Here is a 13,221-nt window from a genome sequence, read left to right as displayed (position 1 = left end):
CTTAAACTGTTTGACAAGCAAGCAACTAAAGAACTGATTTTTGCTGAAACATGGTAAGTGAATGAGCTGGGGGCAGGAAAAGGCAGCTGAAGATTCCATTGACAAGAATCCTGCTGAATTTGGAAGCTTGGAACAGAAGTTGCATTGTGCAAAACAGCCATCCATATAATCACAGAATTGTAGAGTTGGAAGAGACACCAAGGGGCATCTAGTCTAACCCCGAGATGCAGGAATCTTTTTGCCCAACATGGGGCTCAAACCCATCACCCTGGGATTAAGAGTTGAAGTTAGTTACCCTTCTCCTTTGTTCAGAGACACTAACCATCCTTCATTCATACGAAAATGTGCACAGGTTCTTTGTGTGGCTTGTATGTGTTTAATAAATTGTTCTTCTCCTTCTAACAGTTCATTATGTGGTCAGTATTTATTGTCTGTACTGAAATGGCATGGAGCTGTAAGCAGATCACAGCTCTGCTTTAGAGACTCTGACCTCTCCAGATACAAGTCTACAAACTCACCTGATTCCAACCTTCCATATTGATTCCACCTCCGCAAGAATAAAAAAGGCCTCTCTTTTCATGTCAGTACAAATAAACAAGGGATCAACCTACAAAAGGAATCTGCACACATTTTGCCACTCTACTGTGGTCCTGATCCAGATGCATTCTGTGCTGGTTATTTGCATAAGGGGGAAAACTCCCATTGGAGCAAATGGTAACTCCCCCCCCCCAACGCAAACTGAAGGTCATGGGGCCCAGTCCAAACTAGGACAATGCCAGATGCCACAATCCCCATTTGGATTCCCTCACCCCCATTAAAAAGCCAATAATGCAGTTGCTAAGTGTTTGATTGGTGTCTCATTCAGTCTGACCCTTAGTTACCAAATATATCAAATTCAGATTTGCAGTACATCTCCGCTTCAAACATGGCAGCATACTACAGGGGTGAAGGTGAATAGTGTACTCATTGGATCTGGTTCTACAGGACTAGATAATTCATGAATGATTCATAATGCCCTTGAATTAATTAGTGAAACAGTATCAAATTGAATAGCAATATCGTGCAACCTACATGAATGACTAAACTGAAGAAGCAGATAGTGTAACTATTGAAAATGTATAGGTATTATGCAGAGATGGTTTCAGCAGGACCTCTGCGCTTTCCCAACACTTCTGAGTGTGCTGCTTACGAAGTCACCCTCTGCAATTGAATGGATTCTTACTGTCACCTGTCCCTTTCCCCTCCCAAACCCTCCAGATTCTGAGGAAGGAAACCCAGCATTACAGAATGATCTGTATTCAAGTTAGGTAAATTTACACAGATACGCCCGCATTGGTAATTTTCTTTTCTTGAGAATAACTTTTCTGTTTATGTTTTTCCTCCATTTTGCCAATCAATCTGCTTTACCATTTGTGCTCAAATAAATGGCTGAAGTTACTTAAAGGAAGCCACACTAGCGACGATGCTGAGAGCACAATTAGTAAAAAGTTTAGAAAAAAGTTTTGATTCTTTGGGTTAAAAGCAGCAGAAGTTCAGGCAGGGTATTAAGCAGGAGTTGGAATCCAAGGAATGTGGAAGACCAAGAATGCATAAGAGAGTGTTCTGTTTTAAAGGAATGGATGAGGGAGGGTTCCTTAACTTGATAGGAACTGAAGAATGTATTTCTCGGAGACCCAGGGTCCCTGGCACCAGCAGATTAATCTGCAGAGAACCCCACACTATTTTCTCTGCAATTCTGAAGCACATTGTTAAATGTCATTACACAGTTTAGGTATTGGTTAGGGTGCTTCCAGGCTGTCACTATTTTTGGCTGGGATTCAGTCACATACCAGCAAATTCAGGTTGCAAAATTATAGTTGGCTTTTGCGATCAGGGAAGCGGTAGGGAAATGCCCTGAGCAGTGTATAATAGCAATGACTTGGATGCAGCAGCATCTAACCTCTCTGCAAACAAATGGGGATGATCGCTGACTAGATGGGTCATCTGGAAGCAGCCTTGGTCCCTCAGATTCTTGCTTCTTAACTATTATGGAATCTAGTCCAAAACCATAGAGTTTAATCTCTGTTTAAATTTCTTTTTGTGTTTTCCGTTGGCAATAGATAAGCCAGAGTTCCCCTTGATTTCTCTCCTATTCTGAAGCAGCCATTGGCAAGCTGTCCCACACCCCCCTAAAGAGGAGAGGACGAGGAAGGACAAAAAGATGTCTTACTCATAGATTTCAGCCCTGGCTGAGTGGACTAATTGGTTCTTCCCTCCTGTCTGCATTGGCTTTCTGCAGCTGAATCATTCCAGAGGCAGGGCAGAGGGGCAACAATGAACCGGCACCTGATCTTACAGAACTAATCGGAATGCAATTCAACACTTATTTAGAACTGGATAGCCTCAGCTGCGCCAGAGCTAGGGATGTTCCTTTTTCAAAATACAGCGGCCGAAGCAGATTTAAAGCTTAGTGCACAACATACTATGACGCATTTTATTAGAGCAACTGCATAGACACCAACAGTTCAACAACTGTGGCTAATCCTGTTGCTGACCATCTGCCTGGCCCTGGGAAAGATGCTGAGAAAGTTCAACCGATTTGCATCCACAGCTTGATTCTGAAATCCAGAATAAAATGGGTTTCCCTTTATCAATGTACTGTATAGGCCAGAAAGAGGGGGGGGGACATGAGGCCCAAGGGCCAAGTGTGCCCCCCAAACCTCTCTCTTTAGCCCTTGAGAGTCTCCCCAGGCCACAGTCCCTCCCTTATCCTTGAGTGCTATTGCTCCACTTAATTTTGCATTTGGCCCCACCCACCGCTGGGGTGTGGCTTCTGGAAGGCTGTCCACAACAGACTGTGGCCCCCAGGCTGAGAGAGTTCCCCTATCCCTCGTATAGGTTATGGTACACAAGGCTGTTTGTGATCAATAGCAGAAAGCCAACTTGGGTCAAGTTCTTACTGAGGTTCTATACTAGAGTCAGGGCTGTACCACATGGCAAAATGCTCTTCCACAAAATAGTTTCCTACCCATAGAAAAGCAGAATGTCAGGTTGAATGTTTGGTTGGAGCTTAGTTTCCTAAGCAGAGATATAGGCCACCTCCATGGCATACATTAAAGTTCCCCCGACAGAATCCTGGGAACTGTACTTTACGCCTCACTGAACTACAGTTCCCAGCACCCTGAACAAACTACAATTTCCAATATTTTTTCGAGGGGGGTGCATTTATGCTTTAAATGTATTCTGCAGACGTGATCCTATATATATTTGAGTGGGGCAGGGGTGGAGAAAGAATCCTTAGTCCTAGGAGGCCGTACTTGTAGGTTTATGCGGTGGAGCTCAAGTAGAGAATCACCAACTCATTGAAAGAGAAACAGGAGCAGCTATGGTATCAAATCAGCCAATGGGATTAAGGCAGGGGGGACCAGCAGAGGTGAGAAGCAAAGGAGGGGAAAGAAGAAGGGGGGGGGGAACAATGGGAAATACAAGTCAACCAGGAGAACAGTGGTACTGAGAGCATGATCTCAGGGTTGTGGGTTCAATCCTCACGTTGGGCAAAAGATTCCTGCATTGCAGGGGGCTGGACTAGATGACCCTCATGGTGCCTTCCAACTCTACAATTCTATGATTCCTGGCCCTAATAAATTCTAGTCACATGCACTGAATCTGGTGGAATACAATCAAGCTAACAGCCTATCTCCCCTACGAAGCCATTTCCCCCATTTGCAGATTTCCTGCCCCCCTCCAGCATCATCCACTTAAAACCATTCTCCCATTTCCAAACATCACTGCCTACATATAATTTGAAATAGTCACCAATCATCAGAGAGGAAGCCCCGGCTGCTTTCTGAAAGGTGTAATTATCTAAGGCTCGGCTCTGGCACTGCTGCAGAGACATATCACCCATTAAAGCAGTTTGAAACTGCAATTGTGTTGATACTTTCAGAGACATTTCAAGCGGAAGGAAAACCTTAAGGATCTCTGTAGCACCAACCGTTCGCTCTTGCGGGTGGTTGAGACTTTATGCCACTGCTATATTATTTAAATGCATTTTCATTAAGTGAACACATCTGGGGGGGAAAAACCCTGCAGCCAGGCTACTTAACAAAACTCATGCTGACAAACAGTGCTAGGAAGAATCACACAGCTAAATTGTATATTATCATGCAAATGGCAAAAGAACCGGCACATGGGACTCTGTGCATTGTGCACAGTGATAAAAGAGTGGAGAGTTATAAATAAGAGTTAAAGAAAAGAGTCCTGTCAGTCTGGGCAGTGGAGTGAAAGAGCCTTCTTAGGGCAGTTAAGGAGGTCTGAGAACAATACTTAGTTAACAAGCCCTATGTATTTTAAAGGTCCAGCATCTAACCTTTGTAAAAACATCATTGTGCTCTTGGGCTCAGAAGTAATTATGATCAAGATGATTCGAACCAGCCCCATCACTTGCGGGAAGCGTTGTTACCAGAAAGGGTGCAATCTGTTGGTGACGAAGCTCTTAGCTTACAAAGGATATTTGTATGCTCAAAACGATGTCAACTGCACTTACTTTATCTGATGCCTGCAAAATGCCCTCTGACCTCCAGTCTATGAAGGCAGACATCTCCCCAGATGCGGCAGAGATTATAGTCTTATCTGATAAGCACATACAGTTCAGAGGGAATTCAGCTGCTTTATTCCATACCTCTACATCCTGTGTTTACAAAGACAGGCGTTTATAACATTGCCCTCCTTACTGTACAGTGTGGCTCCTCAGAAGCTCAATCAAGGCTGCCAAAAGACTTTAAAGACCCAAACCAGTTCTGGCCACGTACGACCTATTGACAGCCTGTATTCACGCGCACCAGAAGACATAGCCAGCCAGTTCCCTGGAACCCAAACAAGCATTACAATACACACTGATAAGGGCACTGGCGCTGGTTAGATAATGGATCTCCCTTGCTAGATGGGGGTTTTGAACTTTAGTGGCAATTATGTACACATTTCATTTCAGCTTCTATCCCCTCCTCCCACCTAGATCTGGAGAGAAACTAAGCTGAAACGAAGCCCTGAATTATTCTGGCATGAACAGTAAGTCATAGACTTTTCCATTTGTTATTGGTTTCCCAGAAACCAAAATGGAAAAGGAATTAACAGCTGCTGAATATGGCACATGCTCTCAGAGATGCTCTGATTTTATAGCTCATGGTACTACTATAACAGGTTTTTCACCAGTGTGTGAGAAGCAACCAGCAGGGGCAGTCAGTGCTGAAACCTGAACTGACTGAATCAAGTCAGTTTTTAAAAATACACAGTAATTCTCCTGGAAATTTGTGCAGGAATTCTTACTCAAATCAGCAGCAACCATTAGACATGCGTGTTACGCATTCTTGATGAGCACAGGGTTTTGGATAAGCTAAGGCACAGGGAGAGAGGCTGCAAAATTAACTCTAAAGAGCAAGTTCTGTATGGAACAACTTATCCCAAGTAAAGAAAAACACCCATTAAAATAAGGAAAGAGAAGGGAAAGTGTCGGAAGAAAAACATTGCTTTTCATAAAGCCAAAACCTTGAACACAAAAAAGGCAAAACTTTTAACACATTTTTACTGAAATATCCATTTCTTTAGTATGTTACAGAAGAGCTTAAGAACATACGTCATGTACCTAAAATGCAGACTTCTTTTAAAATAAAAAAGTCTTTTTATAAAAAAAATAAGAAAAGTCAAAGTAAAGTGCATGAAACTGATGTTTTCCTCCTCCAGATTAATGCATCAAAACATTTTAATACACTGACAATACTATATAAACCTGGGAATATTTTCTCCTCCATCACCCCATTAGTCAATTATTTACTGTACAGCAGTGGTTACATATAAAAACAGACACACAGAGAAACTAATGATATTTGCCAAATTCTTCTCACTGGTTAAAGTCAAGAGCTACTGAAATAGTGACTTTCTCATCACTTCTTCTTTTTAAAAATACTAACTTTTGTCAAAACTATGTCCGCCCTGGCTAGGAAGAGCCACAGGAAAATGCAAGTCCGTAAGTGGGATAGATGCAGATTGTTACTGGATAGCAAGTACTTTTTCATTTAAAATAAAGGGGATTGTTACAGGGAATCTTGTGCACATACAAATCCCCACTGGAAGGGAAAGATAGCTAGTTCCACCCAACCATGGCAATAGCTTTTGCACAGAGTATTTCAGAGCGAATTCTTAAGGGATGCTCTTATAAGAGCAATTAAGGGGGGGCACACTTGAAAGAGAAATCTGGCATGAAATTAATACAGGGAAATATATAGCAATTAAAATATACACTTATTATCATTATGCCATGATGTTACAGGAGGCTCCCAGTGGCCTCTTATCCAAGGGACTAGTTAGGACCACACCCATTTAGTTCCAGGATCACATACTCCCAGGCCACAAACTGAGTCCCTCAAAGTTATTTTGGACCCTAATTACTTCAGACACAAAGAAAAGAAAAACAACAGACTGTGCAATGGAAGGATATTACCTGGCCTAGTTTTATAGCAGACAATAGTGCATGACAGGTGCATCAGGGCAGCATTATACCTTACACCTACAAAGGCCATTGTTTTCAGTGCATCCCTCTGACAAAAATCTAAGCCAACCTAGGTCTCTTTTTGAGGACAGGGTGGGAAGCTGGGAGTACAGCCTGCATAAGGCTGCCTAGTCAGAAATTTCACTTTTGGGGTTGGAATTTAAACTGTGTGCACCAAACAAAGGAAGACCACATTCTGCTGATGGATCCCAGCAGGAAAATGTCTGGGAACCATTAACTAGTCTCTACACCCTCCCCACTAAAAAAAAAAAAAAAAAATGCTCTCAATTATGAAGTTCATTTTTCGGCAGGCTGGTCAGATATTTCAAGGCAGGGTTTCCAGAAGTGCTCTAGACCAGAAGCTGCGTTCCATCCACCTACAACCGTGGCCCCTGCGTTCACCTCCTTTAGGAACACTGCGCGACCGGGCACACTTCCAGTGCCTTCCTTACGCCCATTGAAATGTTAAATCCACCCAGGTCCAGAGGGGTCACAGCGAGGCGGCCTTGGCTTTGCAGTGCAAAATGTGCTTGTGGACAAAGTCGACACGGTCCTGCAGCAGCTGCGCTTGCTGCTCGGAGAGGAAGCCCAAGACGCCGGCCAGGGGCTCCCGGGTCCGGTAAAGGTGGAGCAGCTGGGCGGCGGCGTTGCGCGCGCGGTGCAGCTCCCGCACCCGCTGGGCGGTGGCCTCTCGGAAGACGCAGACGGAGCGCAGCAGCGGCTCGTTGTACTTGTCCCACATGGCCAGAAGCCGGTAGCCGTGCACCAGGCCGGCCTCGTTGTCGAGGAAGACCAGCCCGCCGTTGGGCGCCCGGTGCAGGTTGCTGGTGGCGCGCTGCATCACCCGCGGGTCCCACTGCAGGCTGAACAGGTTGCTGACCAGCCGGTCGAAGTTGGCCGTCACGTAGTCGAAGACGATCAGGTCGCTCCACTGCACCAGCTCCACCAGCTGCGCTTGGCTCAGGCCGCGCAGCTCCCCGGCCGACAGGGGCTGCAGCCGACGGGGGCCCGACGTCGCCGCCGCGCCCGCCTCGGCCCGCCAGGGGGCGGGAGCCACCACGTCGGTCAGGTTGTCCACCCAGCGCGCCAGGCTGACCACGGCGCCGTCGGCCCAGGGGGAGCCGCGCAGCTCGTCGCGCACGGGAGCCCACTGCCCTCCGCGGGCTTCGACCCGCGCCAGCGCCAAGGGGGGCAGCCGCTCCTGGATGCCCAGCAGCCCGGCCAGGTGGTACGAGAGCGCCTCGCCCTGGATCTGCTCCGCGTTGATGCCGTAGCGCACGCACGCGCGGCTGCCGTCCGACAAGCGCGCCAGCCGGTTGGAGCTGCGCCCGCAGCCGCCGCGCTCCAGGGACACGACGCGCGCCTCGCGGGCCGCCCGCAGCCACGACGCCGCCTCCTCGGCCGAGAAGCCCGGCGGCACTTGCGCCTCCAGCGCCCGGCTCCAAAAGATCCCGCCGCGCACGGGCGGTTCCGCGACGCCTCGAGGGGGATCCGCGGGAACAGGCGGCGACGGCTCCTGCCCACTTTCGCCCGGCCCCTCCGAGGGTTGTCCCGGCAGCGTAAGCAGCGCGCGGAAAGTTTTCTGCGCCGCTTGGCTTGGCGGCCGGAGGAGGCGGCCGCTCGACGCCGCTTCGACGCCGGGCTCCGGGGCGCCGCGCCCGCTCCACAGCCCCGCCAGCGCCACCACGGCCAGCAGCCACAGCCCGGCCACCAAGCCCAGCCCGGCCAGACCCGCGCGTCGCATTCTCCTCCTCCGCCTCGTCCCGCTCTCGCCGCCGCCGCTGCCTCAGTCTGCTGCGCTGGGACCCGGCGGCCGGGCGGCCCCGCGGCTCTCCCGACGCCCGCGGCTGCTGCCTCCTCCTCCGCTCATGGCGCGGCGCTGCTCCGAGAAGTCCGCCGGAGGGAAGCAGCCGCTCGCCACGGAGAGGTAGAGAGAGCGCTCTTCTCCGGGCGGCGGGACCGGCGTCTGCAGCGAGACCCTCCAGCTAGGGCAATTCACAAGCGCCCAGACCACGTGGGAGAGCGAGGTGGGGGGGAGCGCGCCGACCCAGCCCACCGCCCAGCGTGGCTTTCCGCTTAAAGCGGCGATGGCCCCAGAAAAGCGGGGCCCGCCGTCGGGGAGTGGCTGCCCGTGGGGGGCTCCTGCGAGGAGAGGGGGCGCCTCCCGAGCCACTCTGACCCCGGGAGTGGGCTTTGTTTCCCCCCGGTTAGCTTCTCAGCCGCGATCGGGGGCATTTCTCCGACGGGGCGGCCTCGGCCACGGGCCCCCTCCTTCCGCGCCTCCCTCCTCCCACCCGGGTTGGGAAGCACAAAGGATTCGGCACGTTTAGAAGAAAAGATGGGAGCCGAGCGCTGGTTTCAAAGAGCCTTCCTTCTGCTGGAGTGGGAGGGGCAGAGGAGCGTGGGACGGAGCAGGAAAACCAGGCTGGCGAGAGGGGTGGGCTGCTTCCCGGCAACAGCCACACAAAGGTAGGGACATTTGACCCTTGCAAGCGGGGAGCGAGGGTCGACGTGCACCTCCCACCTGCCCGCCACGCACAGAAAGGGCTACCCTTCGAAAGAGGGCAGTAGTCACACGTTTAGTTCGCAGGAACCCTACCCCCCCCCCCAGCGGCGTTTGCTCCGGAGTGAATAGTGCACAAGTTATGTGGGGTTGCCTTGTAAGATATGCACCAAGAAAGGCAGCATTGGTGAGGAACACAACTGGATCCACATTTCTCGCTGGAAAGGTCCTGTTTCTTCCCGGCTGAACCGACAAGAGGTAAATTCGGCCCCCTCCACTTGGCTTCTTCGGAATGATCGAATAGAACTACAGTGGCATCAGTCCCTTTGTCTATATATGTATCAGTAAGGTGCACAAATTACAGGTAACATTGGGTAAATATTTATTAAGCGGGAGCTCTTTGAAATCGATCAAGGATGGTTTGAAGTCTAGGGTGCTATCTGCTGGCGTCAGTGATTCGTTGTCATCCTCCCACAGAGAAAAAAAAAATGAACTGGGGGGGGGGGGGGACGTGAAATCAGAGACGACAGTCACAACCATCTTTCTTTGCCAGCTCAGTGGCAGTTACACTGTGATCCTCAGATGTGAGCTGCTTTGTTCAGTGGAACTTTTTTAAAAATAAAAATGAGTGTACATTGGGTACCAACATTAAAGTACAATCTGTAATTAGAAAGGATCCAGACAGTTTGATGTAGATTCTGCTTCCACCATGTACACAAGCTTTTTTTCTCTTTTCTTTTCGCTTATGAAGTCATCCCATCTCACCCAAACAAGCTGTCACACATGTGGACCACCAGCTTGGTGTTATTATTTCACACCCCTTTGGGAATAATCTGGGGAGTTTTGTACTTACAACAAAGAAGAATGGTCCATCACCAGCTTAGAGAATTGCTATGGAAGGATGGGAAATGGGCCACAGCATCCCAAAGCATCTCTAAAGGAACGTTTTATTGACTATTCCAAGAAAGACTGTAGGTGCATTCTAGAACAGAGGGGCTTATTATTTCCCCCCGGCCCCAGTCTTTCTTCGTAATGACTTGTCCTCTGGACCTTCTCTCCTCCTTGAACTTTCTTAATTCTTGTTTCAATATCCTTCTTGAACAGAGGCAACTCCAGCTGAATACATTACCCCAAAATTAAATTTCTCAAAGTCTAAATGTAACAGTCTCAGATCTTTCTCAGATCTTGGGGCCTTCACCAATATCAGTTGGTCAAGCAAAAATGCCATGTGTTGTGCAGGATCAGTATGTGTTATCTGTCTAATAAGCACTTTTCTTTAGAGAATATTGCACACACACCCATCCTCAAACAATATATAATTGCTGGGTGGAGGGGAGGATGCAGCTATTCCCCGTTGGAACAAAGGGACAAGCCATGGCAACATGAAGGATGTCTAGAATATGGTTGGTGGAATGAGTGTCACAGGGAGCCCCATGAGTGATAACACAAGTACTCTTCCATGCCCATTAAAGAGGTTTTATTTGTATTATGTATTTATAGCTCCTCTGTTGGACCAGGGTGCATGCACAGACTGTCTAAATCAATGGTTCTCAACCTGTGGGTCTCCAGCTGTTTTTGGACTACAACTCCCATCATCCCTCGCTAGCAAGACCAGTGGTCAGGGATGATGGGAATTGTAGTCCGAAAACAGCTGGAGACCCAAGGTTGGAAAACACTGGTCTAAATTAAGGGTGTATGAAGACAACCACAATCACATATCAGTTGGCCAGAAGCATACAAGAATTTAATTAGGAAAATGGGAACGTACTAGGAAGTTGCCTCATTCCAAGTCAGACCCTTGGTCCATTTAGCTCAGCGTTGGCTACTGGCAGTGGCTCTGCAAAGTTTCAGACAAGCCTCTTTAGTCCCTAACTGGAGATGCTACTGCAGATTGAACTTGGGACCTTCTCCATGCAACACAGATCTTTTGCCACTGAGCCACAGCCCTTCCCCATTTAGCTTGCCGTTCTGCTCCCAACTTTCTTCTGGCAAGTTCACAAGGTCATTAAGGCAACCCCCCTTCCTTGCTGTTTGTTGCTGGTATCTGCTATCCAGAGGTATACTGCCTTTGCCTCTGGAGACACTATTTAGTTATCCTGTCTGATAACCTGGGTGATGCCAAAGCACGCAGCCCACCTCAAGCCTGATCCAATGCTACAATCCATTCTCCAAGGACTGGGGATTGAGTCACCAATAAAATAAGCAAGCCCTCCAAAGCTCTAGCTGAAACTTCCACCAGCCTTCATGAGTATTCAATAAGTGCACAAACCACCTACATTTTCTTCATCGCGGATGTTAAAATTACATAATTGCTTCTCCCTGTCATGCATTATAATGTATTAATCCACTAGCCCCAATTCATTATTTACACAACTAATAAAAGCGTTCAGTGTTTTAATATAAAATGACAAGTTTTACAAGTAATTATAGACACTGTTATCATCCTGGGATAGCACACCGTTACTGTGATTGAGGGCTCCACCGTGTGGCAAAAACCTGAAATGGATGGAATTCATAAGATGTTGCATTTAGCACTGGAGATCGTTCAGAGTGCTGTTACACATTATTTCACAAATCCTTACAGCAGAATCATTAGGTTGCTGATCATCCTCACACAGTGGATAAGGGAGTGATGCTGAAAAAGCAGTGGCTTGCCTCAAGCAAGTTCTTGTCAGAGATGGTATTTCAACCAAGGATGTGGTTCTGTCTTAGGTAATGTACTTCTTTGTGTCTTTACTCAGCAGAGAGCTCCATTGCATTCAAGGTATCAACTCCCAGAAAAAGTGTGCATAGTATATTGTAGCCTGTCACTATACTGAATTGGTATGTGTAATCTACATACTATGAAAATTAGTGTGTGTGTATGAATAATTCATCTTTATTTTATGATAGACATATTTTTAAGGTGGCAGATATTCTTGTTTTAATATGGTTTCAAGGTATAAAAACAATAATTTCTGACACTTTATGATGTGTCTATGGTGCAGTATTTATAACAAACATATTAGCAAAACATGCATTATACTTTTTATATAACCTTTATATACTGTAAATAATTGCTGTTCTCACTTTAACAGCAACTCTATGAAGCTATAAATCACTTTGTTTTAAAAATAATAATAATCAAGTGGTATCTAAATTTTATGAAATAAATAATGTAATTAAATAAGTGAGGTTATTGTTATTCCCATTTTACAGATGGAGTACTAATAGCCCAAACTGTGTGACACCATCATATCTATGACAGACGCAGGACTTGCTCCATTACTGAAATCATTACTAGCTTCATTACTGAAATCTAAAGGAAATACAGTTCAAATGTCAAAGTTTATTTTAAACCATCAAATTATAATGCCTTTTTTCAGATGAAGAAATATTGAGTTATATGGTGAAACCAGAAGACAAGCTTCCCACTTTTGATGCTGATGTTAAGGTAGAAGGACTGGACAAAAACTGTCTTCATGTGGAACGGTTCATAATAGATTTCACATTTGCATATTCAAAGATTATTAAATATCTCCTTCCTTCCCCATCTGGCTGTGAATATGGTATTTTAAACTGACCTTTGTGGCAAATTTCTGTTTCCCCAACAATGTTCTTCTTACTCCACCTACAGGCCAAAAGCAATTTTGCCATTTGTTTCTGTTCACTCCTGTGCAACAATATTTGAAAACAAATGCAGGCATTAAATGCATTAAGTTATAATGAAATGCTCTCCACCTTGTTATTAATAAAAATGGACTGGAAGCCAAGATGAAAGGAAGAAGACCCCAGGACCAGTAATAATTCTGCTGAGTTCCGTTCTCATTCCCTCCCACCAGCAGATGCAATGTTCTGAAGGTGGAATATGGAAATGCAGGTGTCTTCCCTTGAGGCAGGAGCAGCCCTCCTCCTAGAACGCTGCCCACAATTTTGCATGCCAACCCATCAGGAACCTGTTTTCACTGCCTCCCTGGGACTGCAATGACAGAAGGGTCATCAAACACCTGGCAGGCCATGCTTGATGGACCATGTTCAGATTGATGGTTCTCAACTTCTGCAAGCCTGCCCTCAAGGAAGAAATATGCATTTGACCTGCTTCGTATTGTGAATGTTTCAGTGACAGAGTGGGAAATATATTTTCCCTCTCCCTTGGTGTTTTTTTTTAAAAATAAGATAATGTCAGATACCACATTATTCAACCTCTAGGTTGTAG

At 46.9% G+C, this 13,221-nt stretch overlaps 1 protein-coding gene across 1 annotated transcript; it reads right to left on the bottom strand.

Annotated features, from left to right (window-relative positions):
* Positions 1 to 5,541: 5,541 nt before the first annotated feature.
* FJX1 (four-jointed box kinase 1) lies at positions 5,542 to 9,124 on the bottom strand. The gene has a single exon (XM_083602655.1). The coding sequence runs from the start codon at positions 8,265 to 8,267 to the stop codon at positions 7,014 to 7,016; it is 1,254 nt and encodes a 417-aa protein (XP_083458781.1). The 5' UTR covers positions 8,268 to 9,124; the 3' UTR covers positions 5,542 to 7,013.
* Positions 9,125 to 13,221: the final 4,097 nt, after the last annotated feature.

The sequence above is a fragment of the Podarcis filfolensis genome (assembly GCF_964270895.1).
Source record: "Podarcis filfolensis genome assembly, chromosome: 1".
In the NCBI taxonomy this organism is placed as follows: domain Eukaryota; kingdom Metazoa; phylum Chordata; class Lepidosauria; order Squamata; family Lacertidae; genus Podarcis; species Podarcis filfolensis.
Note: the sequence above shows the minus strand (reverse complement) of the source record. Positions and strands in the feature narration are given on the sequence as shown.